Source organism: Scheffersomyces amazonensis, assembly GCF_036850825.1.
Source record: "Scheffersomyces amazonensis strain UFMG-HMD-26.3 chromosome Unknown RJT21scaffold_5, whole genome shotgun sequence".
NCBI classification, from domain to species: Eukaryota; Fungi; Ascomycota; class Pichiomycetes; order Serinales; family Debaryomycetaceae; genus Scheffersomyces; species Scheffersomyces amazonensis.
The window spans coordinates 257116-281952 of record NW_027042745.1 but is presented as its reverse complement, the minus strand read 5'-3'; the positions used below and the strand labels follow the sequence as shown (position 1 = coordinate 281952).

General features: G+C 29.4%; 13 protein-coding genes and 1 non-coding gene across 14 annotated transcripts; 8 read left to right on the top strand and 6 right to left on the bottom strand. All coding sequences in view use genetic code 12, as the record gives it.

Moving 5' to 3' along the window:
* The first annotated feature begins 155 nt into the window (after window positions 1–155).
* On the top strand, window positions 156–1189 carry RJT21DRAFT_121590 (GTP cyclohydrolase I). The gene has a single exon (XM_064882151.1). The coding sequence runs from the start codon at window positions 186–188 to the stop codon at window positions 1035–1037; it is 852 nt and encodes a 283-aa protein (XP_064737148.1). The 5' UTR covers window positions 156–185; the 3' UTR covers window positions 1038–1189.
* On the bottom strand, window positions 1190–2704 carry RJT21DRAFT_121589 (glutamyl-tRNA(Gln) amidotransferase subunit). Its single transcript, XM_064882150.1, has one exon. The coding sequence runs from the start codon at window positions 2633–2635 to the stop codon at window positions 1208–1210; it is 1428 nt and encodes a 475-aa protein (XP_064737147.1). The 5' UTR covers window positions 2636–2704; the 3' UTR covers window positions 1190–1207.
* On the top strand, window positions 2705–5307 carry MES1 (methionine--tRNA ligase). The gene has a single exon (XM_064882149.1). The coding sequence runs from the start codon at window positions 2757–2759 to the stop codon at window positions 5001–5003; it is 2247 nt and encodes a 748-aa protein (XP_064737146.1). The 5' UTR covers window positions 2705–2756; the 3' UTR covers window positions 5004–5307.
* RJT21DRAFT_121587 (uncharacterized protein) lies at window positions 5308–5612 on the top strand. Its single transcript, XM_064882148.1, has one exon. The coding sequence runs from the start codon at window positions 5317–5319 to the stop codon at window positions 5554–5556; it is 240 nt and encodes a 79-aa protein (XP_064737145.1). The 5' UTR covers window positions 5308–5316; the 3' UTR covers window positions 5557–5612.
* On the bottom strand, window positions 5613–9396 carry PSD2 (phosphatidylserine decarboxylase 2). The gene is made up of 2 exons (XM_064882147.1): window positions 9276–9396; window positions 5613–9230 (listed from the first exon to the last, which is right to left on the bottom strand). The coding sequence occupies exon 2, from the start codon at window positions 8898–8900 to the stop codon at window positions 5658–5660; it is 3243 nt and encodes a 1080-aa protein (XP_064737144.1). The 5' UTR covers window positions 8901–9230; window positions 9276–9396; the 3' UTR covers window positions 5613–5657.
* A 188-nt stretch (window positions 9397–9584) lies between these two features.
* SRP101 (Signal recognition particle receptor subunit alpha) lies at window positions 9585–11262 on the bottom strand. The gene has a single exon (XM_064882146.1). It carries the CDS (start codon window positions 11219–11221, stop codon window positions 9611–9613), a length of 1611 nt encoding a protein of 536 aa, XP_064737143.1. The 5' UTR covers window positions 11222–11262; the 3' UTR covers window positions 9585–9610.
* Window positions 11263–11360: 98 nt separating this feature from the next.
* RJT21DRAFT_t106 lies at window positions 11361–11455 on the bottom strand. Its single transcript has one exon. It is a non-coding gene; the product is annotated as a tRNA-Ser (tRNA).
* A 181-nt stretch (window positions 11456–11636) lies between these two features.
* TIP1 (transporter) lies at window positions 11637–12816 on the top strand. Its single transcript, XM_064882145.1, has one exon. It carries the CDS (start codon window positions 11877–11879, stop codon window positions 12618–12620), a length of 744 nt encoding a protein of 247 aa, XP_064737142.1. The 5' UTR covers window positions 11637–11876; the 3' UTR covers window positions 12621–12816.
* Window positions 12814–14726, top strand: MSM1 (methionine--tRNA ligase). Its single transcript, XM_064879861.1, has one exon. The coding sequence runs from the start codon at window positions 12857–12859 to the stop codon at window positions 14621–14623; it is 1767 nt and encodes a 588-aa protein (XP_064737141.1). The 5' UTR covers window positions 12814–12856; the 3' UTR covers window positions 14624–14726.
* A 300-nt stretch (window positions 14727–15026) lies between these two features.
* On the top strand, window positions 15027–19576 carry RJT21DRAFT_135810 (uncharacterized protein; the record flags this gene model as incomplete). The annotated part of the gene is made up of 2 exons (XM_064883257.1): window positions 15027–15140; window positions 15701–19576. Exons 1-2 carry the CDS (start codon window positions 15057–15059, stop codon window positions 19574–19576), a joined length of 3960 nt encoding a protein of 1319 aa, XP_064737140.1. The 5' UTR covers window positions 15027–15056.
* On the bottom strand, window positions 19570–20147 carry RJT21DRAFT_121579 (transcription elongation factor). The gene has a single exon (XM_064882144.1). The coding sequence runs from the start codon at window positions 20018–20020 to the stop codon at window positions 19682–19684; it is 339 nt and encodes a 112-aa protein (XP_064737139.1). The 5' UTR covers window positions 20021–20147; the 3' UTR covers window positions 19570–19681.
* Window positions 20148–20202: 55 nt separating this feature from the next.
* RJT21DRAFT_121578 (membrane insertase) lies at window positions 20203–21341 on the top strand. Its single transcript, XM_064882143.1, has one exon. It carries the CDS (start codon window positions 20257–20259, stop codon window positions 21265–21267), a length of 1011 nt encoding a protein of 336 aa, XP_064737138.1. The 5' UTR covers window positions 20203–20256; the 3' UTR covers window positions 21268–21341.
* A 152-nt stretch (window positions 21342–21493) lies between these two features.
* RJT21DRAFT_45536 (uncharacterized protein) lies at window positions 21494–22334 on the top strand. Its single transcript, XM_064884641.1, has one exon. The coding sequence runs from the start codon at window positions 21540–21542 to the stop codon at window positions 22323–22325; it is 786 nt and encodes a 261-aa protein (XP_064737137.1). The 5' UTR covers window positions 21494–21539; the 3' UTR covers window positions 22326–22334.
* On the bottom strand, window positions 22335–24831 carry RJT21DRAFT_45537 (glucose-induced degradation complex subunit). Its single transcript, XM_064884642.1, has one exon. It carries the CDS (start codon window positions 24687–24689, stop codon window positions 22344–22346), a length of 2346 nt encoding a protein of 781 aa, XP_064737136.1. The 5' UTR covers window positions 24690–24831; the 3' UTR covers window positions 22335–22343.
* Between the last annotated feature and the right edge of the window lie 6 nt (window positions 24832–24837).

Sequence of the window (24837 nt, the reverse complement as noted above, 5' to 3'; positions counted from 1 at the left end):
TACTACTGTATACTACTACTAGTCTCCACACTTACTATACTCTCACATACTTCTCTATGACTAAGCATCGTGGCCAACTGGTAGCGCAGATCCTGCTCACTAACTCTGGTGAAAAATTTACCGAAGTCAAATATCTCCCACCGCCTACAAATCTACTAAGCACTACGGCTACTACAGTCACCACAATGGCAGCATCCAAAAACGATAGTGGGTCCAATGGGGAACATCACCATGACCATGAACACGAACACGAACACGAACACGAACACGACCACAGTACTAATGGAACTTTTATATCACCTGTACCACTTAAGAAGAAGAAGACTATTAAAGATTTAACGGTAGGAACAGGAACTCCCTTACAAACTAGGGCAGCTTCTCCATTAATTTTAAGAGCTCCTATAGATAGTGATGGATTATCTTGGCCATCAATAGGAGCCAGAAATCGAATTGATCAAAGTCCCGAAGAAGCTAATGGACGAGAAGTTCGAATTGCTAATGCAGTTAAAACTATTTTAAAAGAATTAGGTGAAGATACTGATAGAGAAGGTTTATTAGAAACTCCTGAAAGGTATGCAAGAGCCATGTTATTCTTCACTAAAGGTTATGAAGATAATATTCGAGATGTAATTAAAAAGGCCGTATTTGAAGAAGATCATGATGAAATGGTTATTGTTCGTGATATTGAAATTTATTCATTATGTGAACATCATTTAGTTCCATTTTTTGGTAAAGCTCATATTGCTTATATACCTAATAAAAGAGTATTAGGTTTAAGTAAATTAGCAAGATTAGCAGAAATGTATGCTAGAAGATTTCAAGTTCAAGAAAGATTAACTAAACAAATTGCTATGGCTCTTAGTGAAATTTTAAGACCAAGAGGTGTAGCAGTAGTAATTGAAGCAACCCATATGTGTATGGTAAGTAGAGGAGTTCAAAAAACTGGATCTTCAACTACAACAAGTTGTATGCTTGGATGTTTCCGTGAACAACAAAAGACTAGAGAAGAATTCTTAACTCTTTTAGGTAGAAAATAGTCTACTCGGAATGATTTCAACATTATCTTCCATATTCTTCCCTTTACTTCTCTTTTTTTAACCCTTTACCCTTTTACCTTTTATATAACGACGTTATGATATTCAACCCTCATACCATTAAATGTTTAGAAATATATACTTAACTATGTACATGGGCTATGTTAGCTATGTTAACTATGTAATACATCTCTAGCGATAGAAAACAAAATAGAATCATCACCATATTGAGTCATAAATTGTATGCCAGTCCCATTAATAGGTATAGAAATTGTAGGTAAACCTGCTAATGAAGCAGGAACTGTGAGTATATCATTTAAATAACTATTTAAAAAGTTTTCTTCATTCTTTTCATCATATTCTTTTAATGTAGGAGGTTTACTTAAAGCAGTAGGACTCACTAATACATCACAATTATTTAATTTTAATTCATTCTCTAACAATGGATGAGGTAATTTAAATACTTGATTAAATTCTTGTACGAGCTCTTGACGAACTTGTGCAGCCTTTAAGTAATGATCACCCGATTCAGATGAAAGAGTATAGTTACCCAAGATTATTCTTCTTTGAACTTCTTGACCAAACGATTCACATCTACTGGATACAATAGTATCATCTTCATTATTATTATCTGATTTATATCCATATCTGATACCATCATATCTTGATAAGTTTGATGCTGCTTCGGCAGTAGCTAATGTATAATATGTCAGTAACAGTTTCTTAATAGAAGGTATAGATACAACTTTTAAACTATGACCTAACTGTACTAACTTATGTAATGTCAATTCCCATGCTATCTTAGTATCTTGATCTAATTCTTCAATAATGAATTGTTCAGGTATACCTATAGTCAATTGACCCTTGGCAGTACTGACAATATTATTACGAACCTTGGTAGTCATACAAGTAGGATCTTTCTCATCATACTGATTCAATACTTCATACACTTTTTCAACAATATCAACATCCTTAGACAATATCCCTACTGTATCAAGAGTTTGTGCATAAGGTATAACCCCCCAACGAGAGATTCTACCATAAGTTGGTTTAAATCCTACTACTCCACAATAACTAGCAGGTAATCGAACTGAACCTCCAGTATCAGTTCCTAAACTAAAACTTGCCATATCAGCAGCTACTGCTGCTGCTGAACCTCCTGATGATCCTCCTGCTATACGATCTTCATTATCATACTTTGGATTAATAGTAGGTCCAAACATTGAATTGGTAGTAGAAGATCCCATACCAAACTCATCCAAATTAGCTTTACCAACCAATTTCAGACCTTGATGCCTTAGTAGTCGTACTACAGTAGCATCAAATGGACTTTGGTAATCATGTAAGCTCTTAGATGCAGCGGTAGTATATCCAACTTTAGTAGCAATATTATCCTTAACTATAAAGCTAGTACCACTTAGTACTCCACTACCACTACCAACACTATCACTATCACTATCATCGCACCGCCATATAACACTATTGGTGCGATCGCATGATTTGTTCGTCAACGTACCGTAGGCTCGAACCGCCGTCAACCCTCTGCGACTCATACGCATATGCATGCTCATGCTCATGCTCGTTCTCATACCCATCACCATTCTCGTTACCTAAACCCAGTCCCACCATTTTTTTTTGCAATGAGTCAAATTTTTCGACACCCATTGATTAGTCACTTTTAAGCATAATACATCCTCCTTAATTATCACCAACTAATTAATTATGTCTACTATACAATTATTTGGATCTAAGGGATCTACAGTAGTAGACTTAGTGAATAATATAAAGTTATCTATAGCTGCCCAGGTTTTCCAACCTCAATTAATTGTCGAACTTAATCAAGATGATGGTATCTTATTTAAGGATTCTAAATCAGGTTTCGAATTAATTGAAGCTAATGCTATAGTTAAATATTTAGCTAAAGATTTCAACTCTTCAAGTGTGATTTCTAAAGAGGAATTGGAAATTTATCCTCAATTAAAGTCTAATCAATTAACTTCTATTAAGTATGATGAATCATTATTCCATAAGGTAGAATTTACTCCATCACAAATAATTTTATTCTCAGCTTTATATCCTACTTTAAAAGATCAAAAGGATATTAGTGGATGGTTTACTGAATTCTTAACTAATGAAAAAGTTGCGAAGGCTGTTAAACATGCTTTAAGTATTACTACATTAGAAAGACCTAAAGAAATTAATACCGGTATTAGAAAAATTAAAGCTAATCATTTAGTTAAACCAAAAGTGGCAAGTATTGTACCAAAGGATGGTGAAAGAAATATCTTAATTACTTCTGCTTTACCTTATGTTAATAATGTACCTCATTTAGGTAATATTGTTGGATCAGTATTATCAGCAGATATTTATGCTCGTTATACCAAGAATAGAAATTATAATTCTTTATTCATTTGTGGTACTGATGAATATGGTACAGCAACTGAAACTAAAGCTTTAAAAGATAATGTAACTCCTCAAGAATTATGTGATAAATATCATAAAATTCATAAACAAGTTTATGATTGGTTTGGAATTGATTTTGATTATTTTGGTAGAACTCCAACATCTTTACAAACAGAAATTGCTCATGATATATTTCTTAAATTATATAAAAATGGTTATTTAGAAGAAAAAACTGTTCCACAATTATATTGTGAATCTCATAATAAATTCTTAGCTGATAGATATGTTGAAGGTACTTGTCCACTTTGTGGTTATGAAGATGCAAGAGGTGATCAATGTGATAAATGTGGTAATTTATTAGATCCATTAGAATTAATTAATCCTCGTTGTCAAGTTGATAATGCAACTCCTATAGTTCGAAATTCAACTCATGTTTATCTTAAACTTCCTGAATTAGAAGAAAAAGTTAGTAAATGGATTGATGAAGCTTCTACTAAAGGGGCTTGGTCAAAGAATTCTAAAACTATTACTGCTTCTTGGATTAAAAAAGGTTTAGAACCAAGATGTATTACTAGAGATTTATTTTGGGGTACTCCAGTTCCATTACCAAATTATGAAGATAAAGTTTTATACGTTTGGTTTGATGCAACTATTGGTTATATTTCAATTACTGCTAATTACTTTAAAGAAAAGGAAAATCCTGAAGATTGGCATAAATGGTGGAATAATCCTGATAATGTTGATTTATATCAATTTATGGGTAAAGATAATGTTCCATTCCATACTGTTGTATTTCCAGCTTCATTAATTGGTACTGGAGATGTTTGGACTAAATTACATCATTTAAGTACTACGGAATATTTACAATATGAAGGAGGTAAATTTTCAAAATCTAGAGGTGTAGGAGTATTTGGTAATAATGCTGAAGATACTGGAATTCCACCATCAGTTTGGAGATATTATTTAGCATCAGTAAGACCAGAATCATCTGATTCTCATTTCTCATGGGAAGAATTTGTTACTAAGAATAATTCTGAATTATTAGCAAATTTAGGTAATTTTGTTAATAGAATTGTTAAATTTGCTATTGCAAAATATAATGGAGTTATTCCAAAATATGATATTAAAAATATTGGAGATTATGAACAATTTGAATCTGATATTAATGGTTTATTAACTAGTTATATTGAAAATATGGAAGCAGTTAATATTAGAAAAGGTTTAGAAACTGCCATGGCAATTTCTGCTCGAGGTAATCAATTCTTACAAGATAATAAATTAGATAATAGTCTTTATGCTAATTTACCTGATAAATCAGATGCAGTTGTTGCTGTAGCATTAAATTTGGTTTATTTAGTTAGTGCAGTTATTGCTCCATTTATTCCTGATACTACTGCACAAATTAATGAAATTTTAAATGCTCCTGCCTTATCTATTACTGATAAATTTGAATTAGTATTAGAAGAAGGTCATAATATTGGTAAAGCTCAATATTTGTTTAAGAGAATCGATGAAAAGAAGATTGAAGAATGGAGAGCTAAGTATGGTGGACAAGACAGTACTTGAGCTACAACAACCACAAACAAACAAACAAACTCTAGATATATACACATAGATATATACATATTGTAACGTATAATTGACTATTATTTTGAAATTACTAAATGTAGCACACCAGTGTGTATATAGTACATACAAAACCCCTGTTGCAATTAAGGTTTACTTTACCGCATATTACCGGGGATCCGATCCAGCAGTTATAGTGGTGATACTTTTTCCCGGGGTAACCCCAGAATTCACAAATATAAATAAAGACGTGGGGTTAAGTGTAAATATGTAAATATATAATTAGTGTATTATGTGTGTGTAGAATAATAATATGTCTAAATTTCAATCGACTTGTGTAGCTTTGGGATTATTAACTGGTCTTGCTGTTCCTCCACTATTAACAAAATTCGTATTATTTCCTGTATTTGTACAAAGCAAGTATGATGAGATTAATACTATCAAACAGGAATTGGAGTTTGTAGGTTGGAATGTTCGTCATCTTGAAGAAGATCGGGGTTTGGAGGAGAATGAGTTGTATGTACCTCGGAGTCACTATAAAGCTTCCTATTAGTTGTACTTGTCCTTATGCTTTGCTTTACTTGACTTGACTTGACTGTCCTATGGTTATCCTTCCTTGTATATATTTATATTGTCTATGTATTTATATAATATTCAATACTCATCACTATTTACCAGACCCTCCTCATCAAATGAATCACCTTCCAAGTCGAAATCTTCGTCTTGTGATTCGTAGTTACGACTAAGCAGCTCTACATCATCATCCGTTATTTTGATATTACTACTCTCCCAATTACTATACTCATTGGTGGTACCGATATCTCCTCCAGTAAGAACTCTTATAAGTTTTAATTTAAATTCTTCACTTTGTTTATGGAAATCTATCCGATGACGTTCATATTCAGGAGTATCTGAACTATGTCCAATACTTTGTCCAACTCTAATCAATGTTTCTACACATGATTTGGAATTATTAATTAAATCACTATCAAATGAAAACAATCTCTTTTCAAATAATAATAATATAGTAGATCCTCCAAACTTAAAGTATCCCACTTCTTCACCTCTACTTATTTTATCTCCTACATTTTTTGTTAATACTGTAGATCCTACCATCATGGCTCCTACAGCAACCATTACTACGGTTCCAAAATGTTCAGTTTCTATAGCAATAAGACTTCGAATATTCTCTCCAAATACATCTAATTCGGATCGAATAGCCATAGGATTTACTGTATAATATTCTCCTTCAATATATTTAATACTCTTTATAACACCATCAACAGGAGAATGAAATCTATGATAATCCTGGGGTGCTAATCTAAAGATCCCTAAAGTACATTTATCTGCTTTATAAAAATCAGATGTCTCGAGACCTTCAAAATTCCCATTGAATAATTTGGCAACCGTGAATGATTTACCTTTAATCCATAATTCAGTGGCTGATGTTACAGTTGTAAAAGCTGTACAACGACAATCAGCTGGTGAAGTGGCTATTTTATTGTTTGAAGGAGATTCAAGAGGTCTAGCACCTGGTTTAAGCTTTCTATAAAAGAAATCATTGAATGATTTGAAATTAGCAGGATTCTTTTCAAGACAATCTGATAAATCTAATTTATGAAATTTTATAAAGGATCCAATATCATTAACCAGACTTGGCATATCAAATTTTGAACCTTGCTTAATACTTAACTTTCTTAATAAAGATCGAACTCTTTTAGATTTCGCTTGATCTAATCCTTTATAAAGTAATCTAATACCCAATCTAACATATACACCCATTTTCTCTTCCATTATTATCCCAGTTAATCTATCTTGAACTAAAATATTAGCTGAATTACCTCCTAAAGCATATTTACCATATGCTAATTTAATTAAAACTTTTGAGAACCATTTCTTGGTAGCTATTTGTGGACTAACATATGAAGATACTACTAATTTATTAACAATACTCCAATCTTTAGAGGCGCATATAGCCACATGAGTAATAATATCCATATCATCCTTTTTTGATAATCGTTTCTTTAAACAAAGAGGACAATTATCAAATTCAAATAATTTAAATTCTCCTTTCTCTTTAATAAAATCTTCTAATGAATCAATTATTTCATTATGAGTTAAAAGATCTCCACCCCATGCCAGTTTACCTAATTTTTCATAGAATGATACTACAAGTTCATCACTATTGGGTGATCCAAGAGTATCCAATAAAGAAATAAGTTCAAAATAATCATAACAATTCTCCTTTTCATTAAGTTGATATTGTTCAAGAAGAGTTCTCCAAAATTTTCGACGTAAATGGTCATATGTCTCAAATCTTACCCGAATAAGTAATTCTGGTTTGTGTATACCTTCATACTTCTTATTATCAAGATTTAATGAAAGATTCATTGATTTGAACATAGACAAATCTTTGTGACTATGATTATTGTTTGAATTAACTTTTGGTTTATGAGGGAACTTCTTCTTTTTCTTCTTTACTGAAGGGATTTGATTAACATCATTGGTATTATTATTTTCATCATCAATTATCTTAATAACAGAATTTTGCAGAATATAACCATTATCAGAAAATCCACTATCTTCTGGTAAATTTTCGTCTGACTTTAAGTATGAAACTTGCAGATCTTCTGAATACATAGCTGTAGCTTTCCCAGTAATATCTGACATAGGTAATGTAACACTTGCAAGTTTATCATGAAATTTTAATCTATCCATATCTAATACTGAAAATTGAATATCAAAATTCTTCTCATGAGCTTCTATTTCAAATGCAAGTCTTTCATTAAATATTGGATTTAAATTATGACGTTTCCAAGCCGTTCTAAATGTCTTTTTCCCAAAAGTTACCACTACAAATGGATCTACATCAAATGATGTTCTAGTTAAATTCTTAAGGGGAGGAAGATCTTTACAAGAAATAATTTCAATAAAGATAACTCCCAATACTTGTCTATTACTTAATTGAAATTTATCCCAATTTTCTAATAATCTTTTCTTACGTTTAGCTCGTTGAAGTAATGATTTCTTATCACGTTTATTAGCTAAATCTGATTCACCAGTAAATAATCCATCAGATGATATAATTGATGCATCAGATAATGAACTTATATCATCGGATAAATTATATAAATGTTGATTACTTGATAAACTTAGTGAACTTGAATTTTTCTTTAATGGTAACTCATTTATAATATCAGTACGAGTAGTTTCTATAGATTCTATATCAGACATATCATTAGATATATCATCAATATCATTATAGAAACCTTGATCATCAGGTTGAACATCAATTCGAGGTCTAACAAGGGATTTATACCATCTATCAAATAATAAATTTATTTCATCAGTATGAGGATCAATTAATGATACATTTTTTATACTTTCAACTAAATTATCTAACTTCTTATCTTTCCTTTTAAGTTTCTTTTTCTTAACTATTAATTCAAATGAAACAAGTAATGATCCAGTAACATAACTATGATTATTCATATTTGAATACATTTTATACCATTTTAATTCGGATTTAGTACTAAATTGAGAATTATCATAAAATAAATCTCTTAATGATATTCTAACTTCTCCTAAATAATTCTTATACTTTGAATGTTTATCCCATACTGTTAATATTAGCACTTGAGAATAATCATTGAAAATTAAGGGGATCTCAAGCTCATTATGCCAACTCGGTTGACTAGTAGCCAATTTTCGCGAAGTTTTTTTTTGACACTTATTTAAACTTACCACCAATAAAGGATTGATACTCTTTCGTGATAATCCATCACCATCATCATGATTCAGTTTTATCACTAAATCAGCAGCTCGATTAGGACTGATCTTAACATAGAGTCCGAATTTTTTTTCAACACTTGGAATTGAATTGTTAGTGTGAGACATCGGGTGAGTACTACTGAGTAATTAGACTAGCATTTATGTCAATTAGGCGTTAATTCATTGATATATGATGGACAATTGCTGTTTCAGATCATCACGGGCTTAGCCGGTAAGAATTTTGTGATGCTCGTCGCGCGCTACCAGGAGCGTGCAACCCTCATACATGTGGGAGCATAATTATGTAATTAATGTTCTATAGTATATTAAATTGTATATAATAGAATAGTACCATAGTATAATATTGTGTTATAGTATGCAATGGAAGTAATACATTACTATAGTACTATATTAATATTACTATACTATTACTATTACTATACTATTACTATTACTATACTATTACTATTACTATACTATTACTATACTATTACTATTACTCTTACTATAGTACTATTGTATAAGTACTTAGTATAGTTAAGTAGAATATACTTGTATATTGAGATAAAGCTGTCATCTGAAGCAACAAAGTGGATGCAAGTATAAAAGTAGAGAAATTGTGGAACTATATAGTAAATTAGGAACTAATAATTACAATAAAAGAAAAGAGTTAAAGGGCTAAACTGATACAGCTGTTACACAAGTAGAGCATAATTGCAGTATATAGGGTTATCTGCGGCTTCAAAGTCGTGTGCACGACACTATACTGTTAACTTACTACTACTACTACTACTATAGCACAATATTACTATATCATTATATTATTACTATATTAACTACTTCATTAACATATCAACTACTCTCTTAACACTCAATCTCTTAATATCAGTATACGTTTGTCCTGTACCTACAAATAATATAGGAACTTTTGTAGCCATAACCATATTTATCATAGCTCCAACTAAATCTCCTACAGTATCAACTTTAGAAATTATAAAGAAATCTAATCCTCTCTTATTACCAAAGGCATTATTAAAATTAATTGCTTGTTCAACTGAATCTGTACCAACTAATGCTTCACCTACCATAATAATTCTATCAGGATTAGCTGCATCACCAAATTTCTTAAGTGGAGCCATAAGTTTAGAATTAGAATGTGTTCTACCAGCTGTATCAATAAGAACTATATCATATTTTTCTTGAGTTGCAAGTTGAATAGCTCCCTTGGCAGTTTGAACTACATGATCTCCACTTCCATACCCCTTTTCAAAAATATCAATCTTAGTGGTTGTTGTAGATGATTGACTATTTAATCTCTTTAAATTATTAACATGAACTTTTAATTGTTCAACAGCTCCTGATCTAAAAGTATCACAAGCACAAATTAAGACATTTAAATTATTTTGTAAAAACCAATAAGCTAATTTAGCTAAATTAGTTGATTTACCAACTCCATTAACTCCAACAACTGATATAACATATGGTCTTTCATTATTTGTATTACGTTTTATATCATATAATAAATCTGTTGATACATTAGGAGTTAAGATTTTAGTTAATTCATCAGTTAATGCTTGTTTATAACTATTTAATGTAACATTCTTATTACCTACTTGATTTTGAATCTTTTCTATAATGGTCTTTGCCGTAGCAGGATGAATATTCTTAGAAATTAATTGATCATTAAATTTTTTAGAAATTTCTTCAACATTAATTGATCCACCTAAATAAGATGATAATTTCCCAAAGAATCCACTAACTTTTCCTGAAGGTTCATCATTATCTTCATCATCTGAATTATCAGAATCATTAAGTATATCATTTAATTCATTAACAAGAACTATATCATTTTGATGAATAAATGCTGAATCATCAATTTTTAATGGTTCAAGATCTTCTGGTTGAGCACTATCATCTCTAAATTCAGAATAATCAAGAACTTTATCTTCAACATTATCTACCATAGTATCTCCATCCCATTTTCTCATTTTTTTAGATCCTTTATTAGAATTCCTATTCTTTATTGGAGTACTAGTTCCACTATTATTAACACTACTAATTGGAGATTCCTTTGGTTCAATTTGTTTATATTTAAGAAGTTGATTTAATTGTAGATCAACTAATTTCTTTAATTTTTCATCAACTTGAACTTGTTCATTATCTTCATATAATTTATTAAATGTTTTGATTATTCCAATTAATGTACTTTTAACTTTTTCACTATCAATTGTCGTTACTGAATCAAAATATAATGCTACATATAAATCTTCTTTATGATATCCATAAAATCTTCTTTGATGCAAACTATTAGTATAAAAATTCTTATCTAATTCTAAATGAGTTTCATTAACTATACTAATAATAAATTCATTAAATGGACTAACTTTATTATTGGTTTGATATTCGATCTTCCCAGATCGTCTAAACACAATTAAACACTGAGACATCTCACTGGAACTATGATTTTAATCCTTACTATATGTATCTCGTATAACTTTTGACTCCCATAACATTTTTGAAAATTGGCCATATTCCTTGGACCTGCATGCAGGTCGGTCAGGGTTTATTAGATACAAAAAAAAATAACGTCACAGACAGGATTCGAACCTGCGAAGGAAAATCCCAACGCCTAAACCGCTAGAAATAGCAGGGCGTCGCCTTAACCACTCGGCCACTGTGACAAATTTTCCAAAATTGGAATTCGTCGTTAAACAAAGGAGTCTGTATCACGGTTTATTTTTCACATGATCCAGCACGTGATCATATGCCACGTGACGTTTTTCCTTTTTTTAATTATTTTACATAAATAACCCTTTTTATGAATAATTCATGATATAGACTATTAGATAGTAATACTAGTTTGTCAAATCACTATAGTTCCATTCAATAAACTCGTTAAAATTCATAAATAATCTATGGTTAATGGTGCCATAGTTAACAGTTTGAGGAGATTACACGACCGCGTTTTCCAATTTTTCTGTTTTGGTAACGAATGAATCATAACCCATCATCATTCACCATCAATTGCTTAATGTATATAGTCAACATTGATCAATAATCATTTCATATAATAGAGAGTCATTAAGTATAATAGAATTCAAGATGGCATATTATCAACAGCAAGTAAATAATCCGCAGAATATGCAATTTTATCAATCAGATTATGCCAATACATATCAACAACCTAATACTGGAGGCAATCTAGGAGCAATGGATAGTGGATTTGGAGGTAATATAGATGTTAGTGGAGTAATGGGAGGAGGAGAATTAACTCAAGGGATATTGGCAGCATTTGGTACCTCGGGATATCCTGGAGAACCTCCATTACTTGAAGAAGTAGGAATAAATTTTCAACATATAAAATCAAAGACATTAGCTGTATTAAATCCTATAAATCAAAATATTAGTTCTGATATAATTGCTGATGCAGATTTAGCAGGTCCAATACTTTTTGTATTATTAATAGGTACATTATTATTATTATCAGGTAAAGTTCAATTTGGTTATATTTATGGAGTTGGACTCTTTGGTACTACAGGTTTACATTATTTATTTAAATTTATGGGTACAAATGTTCAAATTGATTTAGCAAGATCTGCTTCAGTTATTGGTTATTGTTTATTACCTTTAGTATTATTAAATGTAATTGGTGTAGTAATGTCATTAGATAATATGGTTGGATATATTTTAAGTATATTAGCCGTAATTTGGTGTACTTATTCAGCTTCAGGATTTTTTGTGGCAGTATTACAATTACATAATGCAAGACCTTTAGTTGCTTATCCACTTTTTATGTTTTATTCGGTATTTGCATTAATGACAATCTTTGTAGAAAAATCCGATTAATTGATTAATTAATAATTAATAATCAACTAATTAATTAGTTAGGTTCTTTCATAAATTATATAGGTTATGCTTAGCATAGTAAATATTTATTAGCGTAACATATTTTTAGTGACCTATGTCGCACACACCACTAACAAAATCTTGAAAAATGTCTCTCTTTAGTATCCCTACTAATATAACCCCACTATTAATTAACCAATTATCATTACCAATTACTAATTATCAATTACTAACAAATGATTAAGAAATTAGTTGCAAGAGTAGGGAGAAGAACTCCTAAGTATGAAATAATACGAAGACTTAGTAGTGAAGTTAAACCTAAACCATTTTATGTAACTACTCCAATATTTTATGTTAATGCTAAACCTCATTTAGGACATGCTTATTCAATGATTTTAAGTGATGTAAGAATTAGATGGGAGAAATTAAATGAAAATAATAAAGCATTTTTTTTAACGGGAACTGATGAACATGGATTAAAAATTCAAGCAACTGCCGAAAAATTAGGTAAAGATCCTCAACAATTAGTTGATGAAGTTAGTGATAATTTTAAGAATTTAGCTCAAGTTTTAAATGTAAATTATGATAGATTTATGAGAACAACTGATAAAGATCATATTGAAGTGGTCAAATACTTTTGGAATTTAATGGAATCCAAAGGTTTAATTTATCAAGGATCTCATAGTGGTTGGTATTCAGTTAGTGATGAAACTTTTTATCCTGAAACTCAAATTGAAGAAATAATTGATTCAAAAACTGGTGAAAAGAAAGTAATAGCTAAAGAATCAAGAAGTGAAGTGATTTTTCAAGAAGAAACAAATTATTTCTTTAAATTATCCCAATTTCAAAATCAATTAATTGAATATTTAGAAGCTCATCCTGATTTTATATTACCTCAAAGTAGGTATAATCAAATCTTGAAAGATTTAAAGGAAAATAAATATAATGATTTATCAGTTTCTAGACCTTCATCAAGACTTAAATGGAGTATTGAAGTACCTAATGATCCTAGTCAAAGAATATATGTATGGTTTGATGCACTTTTAAATTATATAACTGCAACTGGTTATCCCCATACATATACGAATATTCCACCTCAAGATAATCCATGGCCTGCTACCCATGTTATTGGTAAGGATATAATTAAATTCCATTGTATATATTGGCCAATATTTTTATTAGCAGCTGAAGTTGAATTACCTCGACAAGTAATTGTTCATTCTCATTGGTTAAGTGATGGATTTAAAATGAGTAAAAGTTTAGGTAATGTCGTTGATCCTATTGAAATGGTTAATTATTATGGAGAAGATCCATTAAGATTATTTTTAATGGAGAATTCTAATATTGAAGATGATTGTCGATTTAGTGAGAAATTACTCTTATTATCACGAGAAATGATTATTGGGAAATATGCTAATTTAGTTACAAGATCAGGAGCTAAAACATTTAATATTAAAGAAAGTATTGATTATTATAATCAAGGCAAATATAATGATATAAATCCAATAATTAGTAATTATTCAGCTGACCAATCTAAAGTTGAAGATTTATTATCTACAAAAGATGAGTTAATATTATTATTTGATGATATTTATAATAAAATGAATGATAAAATGATTGTATTTGATTATATTAGAGCCATTCAAGAATGGTGGACATTTGTTTATAAAGCCAATTATTTATTTCAAAATGGTGAGCCATGGACTTTGGTTAAACAATGGAAGGCAACTAATAATGAAGAAGATAAAGAAAAGCTTAAAATATTAATAAATTTCTATACATTTATTGCTAGTGAAACTTCTAGAATTTCTTCTATTTTAATTAGTCCAGTAATGCCTGAATTAGCTAAAAAAGTTCTTGATCGTTTAGGAGTTGATAAAAGTAGAAGATTTATTAAGGATGCTAAGTATGGAGTTGATGATAGTTATGGTACAGGAGCTAATTTAAAACATGAACTTGTTATTGAGAGAGTTCCTGCGAGGGTAGTAGAAGATGTAGAGTAAGTGTATATAATATAACTTGTAAATAGATAAAGTAATTTATAGTGTAATAGTACTTGTAGTAGTTAACCTACTAATACTAATACTAATCTAATACTAATCTAATACTAATCTAATACTAATAGTAATACTAATCTAATACTAATACTAATACTAATCTAATACTAATCTAATACTAATCTAATACTAATCTAATACTAATACTAGTTCTTACTAGTGTAGCATTAGTGCATTAATAATTCTTACAGCTACTCTTTGTTCCGCCAGCTTTGCTGCGAAATACTAACAATTTTCGTATACTAATCCATAATATCTCATACATTCACATATACAAACTAGTTTATACTTACCATACAAATATACAAGAACACATACGTCAACAAATACATTCAATAGTACTCAACCACTATAACATATATATATAACATTAATAAAAATGAAAAAAAAACACATACCATTCCTCACTCCAAAATCTCAGCCTAGCCTATTTTTACCGGGCTTTTTCCTGAGAACTAATTTAGTGAGCTAGCACAACTCTACATGACCATAGTAAAATGGCTGCAAATTACTGTCCTATATTCGCTAAGATACAGATCGGTTGCATTTCCAAATCTCCGACCGTGATAATTCGATTTACTGGATTCATCAATACACTAAAATCACTGTAAAAATTTTTTTTAATCACTTAAATACACTTAAGTTACCAATACCATTCATTTACTAAACATTTACTATCATTAATAACTCGGTATATAATTAATAATCATCTCTAATCATTACTGAAAGTTTTGCTTATCATGACAAAATTTCACTACCAGCCCACCCACGAAATTTTTAGGGCGCCGAAAAAAGCGCGAGGTACTTAAAATTAGGCAGCCAAATATAAAAGCAGCCAAAACAGTCAACTCTATACTATTTAGTATTACTGGTGACCCAAATCGTAGACGGAGGAATCAGGAGAAACCAATCAGATTAGTGTGTTGGCCATTACAGAGCGATTACTGATAAGTTTTTGATTGATTCACTAATTACTGACTGATTACTAGCTGATTACTACATCCACCAACAACCATGGGGAAGAGAAGTAGGAAACCGAGATTTGACGATGATGATGAAGATTTAGAATATGATTCTAACTTTACTCATGGTCGTAGAGCTCGAGCAGTTGTATCTTATAGAGAAGATGAAGATGATGAAGATGAAATAGATGGTGATGGTGATGGTATTGAACCACCAAGAGAACCAAAAGTAGAAGAACCAAAAGAACCAGTCGATGATGAAGTGGATTATGTAGAAGATGATGAAGAAGATGATGAAGATACTAAACCTACCTCCCGAAAGAGAAGTAGTCAACGATCCAGACGGTCTAAGATTGAATCTGATGATGAATTTGAAGCCGACGATTTTGAAGATGAAGATGAAGTTATAAGTGAAGATGATGACTTTATAGAAAAACTTCAAGAAAAGAGTTTTATAGTTAAAGATGAAGAAGATAATGAAGATTTTGGATATGGAGAATCTCCTCGAAAGAAAAGAAGAAGAGTAAGAACAAGATCTCGATCAGTTGAACCAAAAGTTATTGAAGAAAATGGTGATATTACAAAGGAATCAGAAGAAGAAGATGATATTCAAAAGGAATTAGCTGAACTTTATGATTCATCACCAGATACAAGTCCAGTTCAACATAAATTAAGAGAAAGAAATCAAAATATTGATTATACAATCCCACCTCCAATAACTAATGAAACTCAATTATATGATAATTTTAGATCAGCTCCAAGTGGTAGAGGTAGAAAAGGTAGACCATCAACTAATAAAAGTGAATATAGAAAAATTTTATTTCCAACTGCTGGACCATTTGGTGGTAGTGATGTTATATCATTATTTGGAACAAATATTCCTCCTGGTGGTATTCCAATTCCAGGAATGACTGGTGATCCAAATTTAACAGCCATTGGACAAAATTTAAGTGATTCTGATAGTTCAGATGAAGAAATTGCTCCAATTAATGGTGAAGCTACTATTTCTAAAAAGCCTTTACCATCAATAACTAAATTTAATACTAGTACTACTACCAATAATAATAATCCAAATATTCTTAATAATACAAAACTTATAACGGCTGGATCATCTGATCCATCAAAGGATAAGAAAAAGAGTACTTTAAGTGATACTGATCCATTAGGTATTGATATGAATATTGATTTCTCTGCTGTGGGAGGTCTTGATAATTATATAAATCAATTAAAAGAAATGGTTGCATTACCATTATTATATCCTGAATTATATCAAAATTTTGCTATAACTCCTCCAAGAGGAGTATTATTTCATGGTCCACCAGGTACAGGTAAAACATTAATGGCTCGAGCTTTAGCTGCTAGTTGTTCAACTGCTGAAAGGAAAATTACTTTCTTTATGAGAAAAGGTGCCGATTGTTTAAGTAAATGGGTTGGAGAAGCTGAAAGACAATTAAGACTTTTATTTGAAGAAGCAAAAAATCAACAACCAGCTATTATTTTCTTTGATGAAATAGATGGATTAGCTCCAGTAAGATCTTCTAAACAAGAACAAATTCATGCTAGTATTGTATCAACTTTATTAGCATTAATGGATGGTATGGATAATAGAGGTCAAGTTATTGTAATTGGAGCTACTAATAGACCTGATTCAATTGATCCTGCTTTAAGAAGACCAGGAAGATTTGATCGAGAATTTTATTTCCCATTACCTGATATAAATGCTAGAAAGGAAATTTTAGCAATTCAAACGAGAAAATGGACTCCACCATTACAAGAAACATTTATTGAAAAAATAGCTGAATTAACTAAAGGTTATGGAGGAGCTGATTTAAGAGCTTTATGTACAGAAGCAGCATTAAATAGTATTCAAAGAAAGTATCCACAAATTTATCAAACTAATGAAAAATTACAAGTTAATCCATCAAAAGTTAAAGTTATTGCAAAAGATTTTATGAAAGCAATTGAAAAAATTGTTCCATCAAGTGCCAGATCTTCATCAACTGGTTCAGCTCCATTACCAGATCATTTAAAACCTTTATTACAAGATAGTTTACAAGAAATTACTGAAAAATTAAGTAATTTATTACCTAATACAATTCATAATCCTAATCAAAAAAAATTAACTACATTAGATGAAGCATTATATTTTGATCCATCAATTAATGATCCAGATGGAGGATTTTCAAGACAACAATTATTAAGAAATCTTGAAGGTTCAAGAATTTGTAAACCTCATTTATTAGTTAGTGGAAATGAAGGTAATGGACAACAATATATTAGTGGAGCAATATTAAATTATTTAGAAGGATTTCAAGTTCAATCATTAGATATGGGGAATATATTTGGAGATGCTACTAGAACTCCTGAACTGACAATTGTTCAAGCATTTATTGAAGCAAGAAGAAGTCAACCATCAATATTATTTATACCAAATATAGATGTTTGGTTTGATGTTGTACCCCATTCTGCAAGAGCAACATTATCAAGTTTACTTAGAAGTCTTAAAAGTAGTGAAAAGATTCTTTTATTGGGAGTTTCTGAAACTGAAGAATGTCAATTAGATTCAGAAATTAAAATTTTATTTGGTATAAATAGTCCGGCTAATAATGTTAAATTAAATAATCCAAGTGAAATTCAAAGACATATTTATTTTGAATCTATTTTAAAAACTTTAAACATGAAACCTTATGAATTTATTAATGATATAGAAAATCGTCCAAAACGGAAATTAAAGAAATTACCAATTGTTAAGACTTTACCAAATTCTTCAACAATTGAATTAGATAAGAAAAAGATTAAAGAAATTGAATATAATGATACTAAATTAAAAAATGTATTAAAAATTAAATTAGCTGGATTAATGGATTTATTTAAAAATCGGTATAAACGATTTAAAAAACCTATTATTGATGAGAATTTACTTTATCATTTATTTGATCCTAGTGTAATTCAAAATCCAATTAATCAATATGAAGTATTATATATTAAATCTAATGATTCTAAACATGAAAATATGATTCAAGAATTAACTACTGGGAAATATTATCATAATATGGATTTAGATATTATAGAAGAAAGATTATGGAATGGATATTATAGTGAACCAAAACAATTTTTAAAGGATATTAAAATGATTGTTAAAGATTCTATAACTTCTGGTGATCGAGAAAGAATTTTAAAAGCTAATGAAATGTTAACTAATGCTCAATTTGGTATAGATGATTTTTCAACACCAGATTTTGTAAATGCATGTCATGAAATGAGACTTCGAGAGATTGAAAGACAAAATAAATTATTACAAGATCATAGGAAGCTTGAACAAGAGTTTAGAAAACAACTGATTGCCAATATTAAAGATTTGACTGATATACCTCGAGTGGAATCTCAACAAGATCCAAGTACTAATACTAGTAATAATGGTAATATTGAGATTGTTGAACAACCTCAACCTCAACCACAACCTCAACCACATCAAGTAATAGTTTCTGAGATTGGAGTTGATGAATCTGTTACCACTGTAACTGAAACTATTGATGAAGCTAAAGAAAATGGTAATACTGTAGTAATAGAAGGCACTAATGAAACTAAACCCGAAGTTGAGGCCGAAGTTGAAGTTGAAGTTGAAGCTCAAACTGAGACAGTATCAGAAACTATAGAAAATGGTAATAATGAAGAAGATTCTGAATCAGAAATTGAAGAAGAATTACCTATAGATATAAATAAATCAGTTGAATTAAATCAATCTGAATTTGATTCATTCTATAATGAACTTATTAGAGTAACTAATGATTTTAATATTGAAAAACTTGAAATAGTTATGGCTAAAGCGATGGATATAATTTGGACTGATAGAAATCAATGGAATAAATCTCCTACTATTAATAAATTAAAGACAATAATTACAGCCATTCAACATGATTTTAAAAATGGATCTTAATAGTATTTAGTACTTAGTACATACAGAATTGAACTTTTATATAATATACAATAAATTAACTGTAATCAGATTAATCTTAATATTAATCTTAATATTAATCTAATCTTAATCTTCAGCACTTCCATCTCTTGGTCTATAAACAATATTTTGAGATTCTAATTCACTTATTATATCAGGAGGTAATTTCCCATTTACTTTAACAGCATAAAGTCCCGAAGTAAATGAATCAATTCTTAACCATCTTGCCACCCATGAGGCTCGGTTATCATTTCCTAAGGCTACCAATCCTTCAAAAGCTGGTGAAGTACATTCTTGAACTTGTCCTTCTTCGTTATCTTGAAAATGCAATAGTGACTCACAGTTGGGACATCCTTGATCCACAAACTTCTTAAACGGTTGGATTATTCCACAGAGCATGCATGCTCTTTCGCTTCTAGCCGACATTGTGGTTGTAGTAGAAGAAGTGTAGTTGTGGTAGTGTAGTTGTAGTAGTGCAGTACTATTACTTAGTTACTTAGTACTATGACTTACTACTGTTTCTCAATTTTTCAAATTTTCACAGGTGTGACTCGACGCAGGTGACCAAATATCATCAAGCCATTTTTATAGTTAGTCAATTAACTATACCTACACATATAATTCTAATAAGTATAGAGTATAGAGGAGTATAGTTTAGTAGAATGATAAGTAGAAGTATTCGAGGGACAGTTTCAAGACTTAAGCCTAACCCTCGGATCATTCCGAAACGTCATTATACAGTAGAAGTACAAACTATTGTAACTACTATGACAGAAACAATGCAATCATTACATTCTACAACTGGGTTACCATGGTGGATACTTATACCAATAACAACATTTACTCTTAGAAGTATATGGACTATGCCATTAGCAGTTTTACAAAGAAAACGAATAAGGAAACAAGCGGAATTAAGACCTATAATTAGTGCCATGAATCCCGTATTAAGATTAAATTTAGCAAGAAATACTCAAATGGCTAAAGATAAAGCAACTAAAATTACTGATGAAAGTGAAGCATTATTAGCAAGTCAAGCTCCTCTAGTAAATATGGGTTATGAACAAATATTAGTTCTTGCCAGTAAAGAAACTAGAAAAAGACAAAAGAAATTATTTAAAGACAATGGAGTTCAATTATGGAAAAATTTCATATTACCAGCATTTCAAATGCCATTATGGATATCTATGTCAGTTTGTATGAGAGATTTAAGTGGTTGGACTACTTGGAGTAGTTTATCTAATAAACCATTAGATTCTGATTTATATAATGAAGGAATTTTATGGTTTAGTGATCTAACAACTTGTGATCCATTTCATGCATTTCCATTAGCTTTAGGAATTATAGCACTTTGTAATGTTGAATGGACATTTAAAACATTTGATTTATTAAGATCTGGTCAAAGAAAATCTCTTAGACCAACTATAACTGATGCTATTGCAAATATATCTAGAATGGCAGTTGTATTTTTAATGTCAATTTCTTTACATGCACCAACGGCTCTTACATTATACTGGTTTAGTTCTCAAGCATATTCATTAATTCAAAATATTATATTAGATTTAACACTTCCAGTAAGTTTTACTCCTAATAAAAGATTTAATCATTCTATACAATCAAATCCTGAATCAATTGGAGTAATTAATGATAAGAAATTAGGGACAGATAAACCATAATTTATATTCTATTAATATAATGTATATAGATTAAATAGATTAAATCCTATAAATAAACATACCATGTATATAATAAATTAGATTAAATTACATTAATCTTATAAATTGAATTAAATAAGAAATCTTATGAGGTCATGGTTTATGTGTATTGATTGCGAAATGAAATACACCACTATACCCTAAATAGGAAATCCACAAATCCAAATCCACATCCACAAATGCACCTAAATTATATAATGCGATAGTAACTAATCTATACTAACTACACCAAAATGAGTCATAGTAAGTACGACTACTTAGAAAAAGCAGCCAATGAACTCTATGAACCCATAATACAAGAACTATCCAGTCAATCCACCAAAAAGTATGATAAAGATAAGTTAACATTTGAAGAATTAACTCAGTGGAGACATGAAAAATTACCCACAATATTAAATCAAAGATTTAAAGATAATGATCATACATGGCTTACTAAAGATGAATTGATATTACTAATGGATTGGAAACTTGCTGCAGGGAAGTTTAGACCTACCTTACCTAAACTTATAAAGAGTAATGAAGAAAATGATGTTATTGATATAACTAAATCAGGATTTGATATTCTCTTACAGTTTACTAAACCAATAGGAACAAAAGAATATCAGAGTACTGTTAAAGATTCTATTAAAAAGATAAGTCAATTAAGAGGAGTAGGACCTGCAACAGCCAGTTTAATGTTATCATTACTATATAAAATCAATAAAACTATTGCTCCACCATTCTTTAGTGATGAAAGTTTTATTTATTATGTGATACAACCTATTCGACCTCAAACTCCAATAAAATATAATATAAAGGAATATATTGAAGAACTTTTACCAGTTTATTTTAAAATCCTTAAAGTTCGAAATGATTTAGATATGCAATTATTAGAAAGAGGTGCTTGGTCTATACAACAAATGATATTAAATCAAATAGATAAATTGATTAATGTTAAAGTACCTTTTGAAATTAAACCACTTGAAGAATTAGAAATAACTTCTCCAGAACCGGTTAAGAAGAAGAGGAAACATAACTAAGAATTAAATTTATACTAACTATAAATCAACATGATCCTTTTCGAAATTAACTAAAGTAAATTTATCATCATTTAAAGATAATGTTCGAATATTATTATTAACATTTTCAAAGATATCTTCTAAATTTGAAGTTTTTGAAAATCCTAATGATTGTAATATAATCTTATTAATTTCTGATAATAAATTAGAAATATTCTTTGAATAATTATTAAAGGCTAAATTAACTTTTGGTAAATTTAATAACCCCTTTTCATCCTTAACTAAGAATGCGGAAGATAATTCATTAACTCGTTCTAAATCTTTATAAGTTGTTTGTAATTGTGTTCGGAAACTATAGGCCTTTTCATATAAATCATCTTCTGATTCTTTATATTCAAAATCAAATTCATATCGACGACCTAATTTTCTTTCAATATAATTCTTAAGTAAATGAGTAAAATGTAATATATCAATTTCAAATAAAATATGACTATTCTTGGGAGAAGTAAAAATCTTTCGATAATTTAATGATAAAAATTTTAAAAGTAATTCAAAATCATTATTTAATAAATAATTCTTAATAACTTGTCTATTAACAGCATGAGAATTCTTTAATTCAATAAAATCTTCATTTTCTATAACTTTATTAACTTCTTGTGAAAGACTTTGAAGATCATTATTAAAAGATTTAAAAGTTTCTAAATAACCTTCATGATTTAAATAACCTTTAATTAATTGATTTAACATATTAGAATCTTCTTTAAGTGATTTTTCAATTGGATCATTAGATTCTTTATCTAATAAAGATAAATATAAATATTTTTGATTTTCTTGTTTAAAATTTTTAACATAATTAGATATATTAAATTTAAATTCTTTAAATCCAAAATTAGTTTTAATTTTAGCATTTCCATCAGCTGAATCATCAATTTTAAATCCAATTATTGGATATACTGAACTTGATTTATCAGAAAATAAATTATCAAGTAATGAATTATTTGAAGTTAATTCATCTTCAGTAATTACTCTTGCTAATACTCCATTAAGAGTTATAAAAATTGATTTATCAATAAAATTAATTCCACAACCCATAGTATCAGTTTTATAAATTCTTCTATTACTTTCCTTTAAAATCTTGGTTTTAAATGGTACTCCAATATCAACTCTACCAGAATCAAGTTCAGCTAAATTTGATCTAGTTAATTGAGTTAATCTTCTATTACCATTAATTATAGCTGATCTTTGAAGTGATTCAGATCCCTTAACTGAATTATAAAATGTCAGATCTTCAAAATTAACTGCAAAACTACCTTTAAGTTCTCCAGGTCTAGATATAATTAAACTTTCAATTGTTTGTTGATCTTCAATAATTTCTTTATAATAAATATCATCTTTAACTTTTTCAAGATCAATTATTGCACTAGTTGTATTGGCAGTAATTGGATTCTCTAAATTAATTAATCTCTTTGTGAAACCAGCACAAATATATAATGAAGATTCTGAACTCATAGATTGATCATTTAATGCAATTATTGTTTTAAAATTATTGGATTCTTTAGCAGATTGTTCAACTTCAAGTTCATAATAAAATATTCCAGTAGATGGTTCTATATGTTTATCAGTAATAAAATTAAAATATTTAGATTTATCATCAATTGATGGTTGAGGAATGGCTGTACCATTTAATTCAATATTTGAATATCCATTAATATTAATAATATTAAGATTCAGAGAATTCTCTAATCCAGTTAAAAGTTTCTTAGGAATTAATGGAACCCAAGAAACTGGTAAAGGATAATCAAAATTAAAATCTTCAAATGTTAAGAAACTTGTTGGAACTTTATATTTATGATTAGCTTTAACTTTTGCTAATGTAATTAAATCCTTAAGTGGATATTCTAAATATTTCTTATAATCTTTTGGATAATTATCAAATTTTGCAAGATTACTAAAATTAATTTCTCCAATTGTTCGAGATGAATATACTGATAATTTATCAGTGGCTGGATCACCTAATGGTTGATTATTAGGTTGAGATTTTATTGATGGTTCATCTTCTACTAATCGATTCTTAAATGTATTATATAATTCATATAAATGTGAATTATCACATTCCATTGGATTATCTCCTAATACTCCTATAATAGCCAATTTATAAAATGTCTTTTCTTTAATAATTTCATTCAAATAATGATCATCTGAAAATCTAGTGGCCTTATTATTATTATCAATATTACCTTGATAATAATGTGGAGAATCTGTGGAGATGACATTAAGTACACTTAATTGTTCATCTTGTTGAGCAAGTTTACGATGTAATTCTGATCCAAGACATGTATTCAAAAGATACGGAGGAATTATATATGTTAAATTATATTGACTCATAATGTTCTTAAGTAATTTAATTATATCTTCTAACAATTACTATGTTTTCTAATTATATTTAACTTAACCAAATGGTATTCTTGCAAGGACTTTGTGTGCCAGGAGTGCATATTGAATTTTGTTGTATTGAATAAAATTTACCAGATGG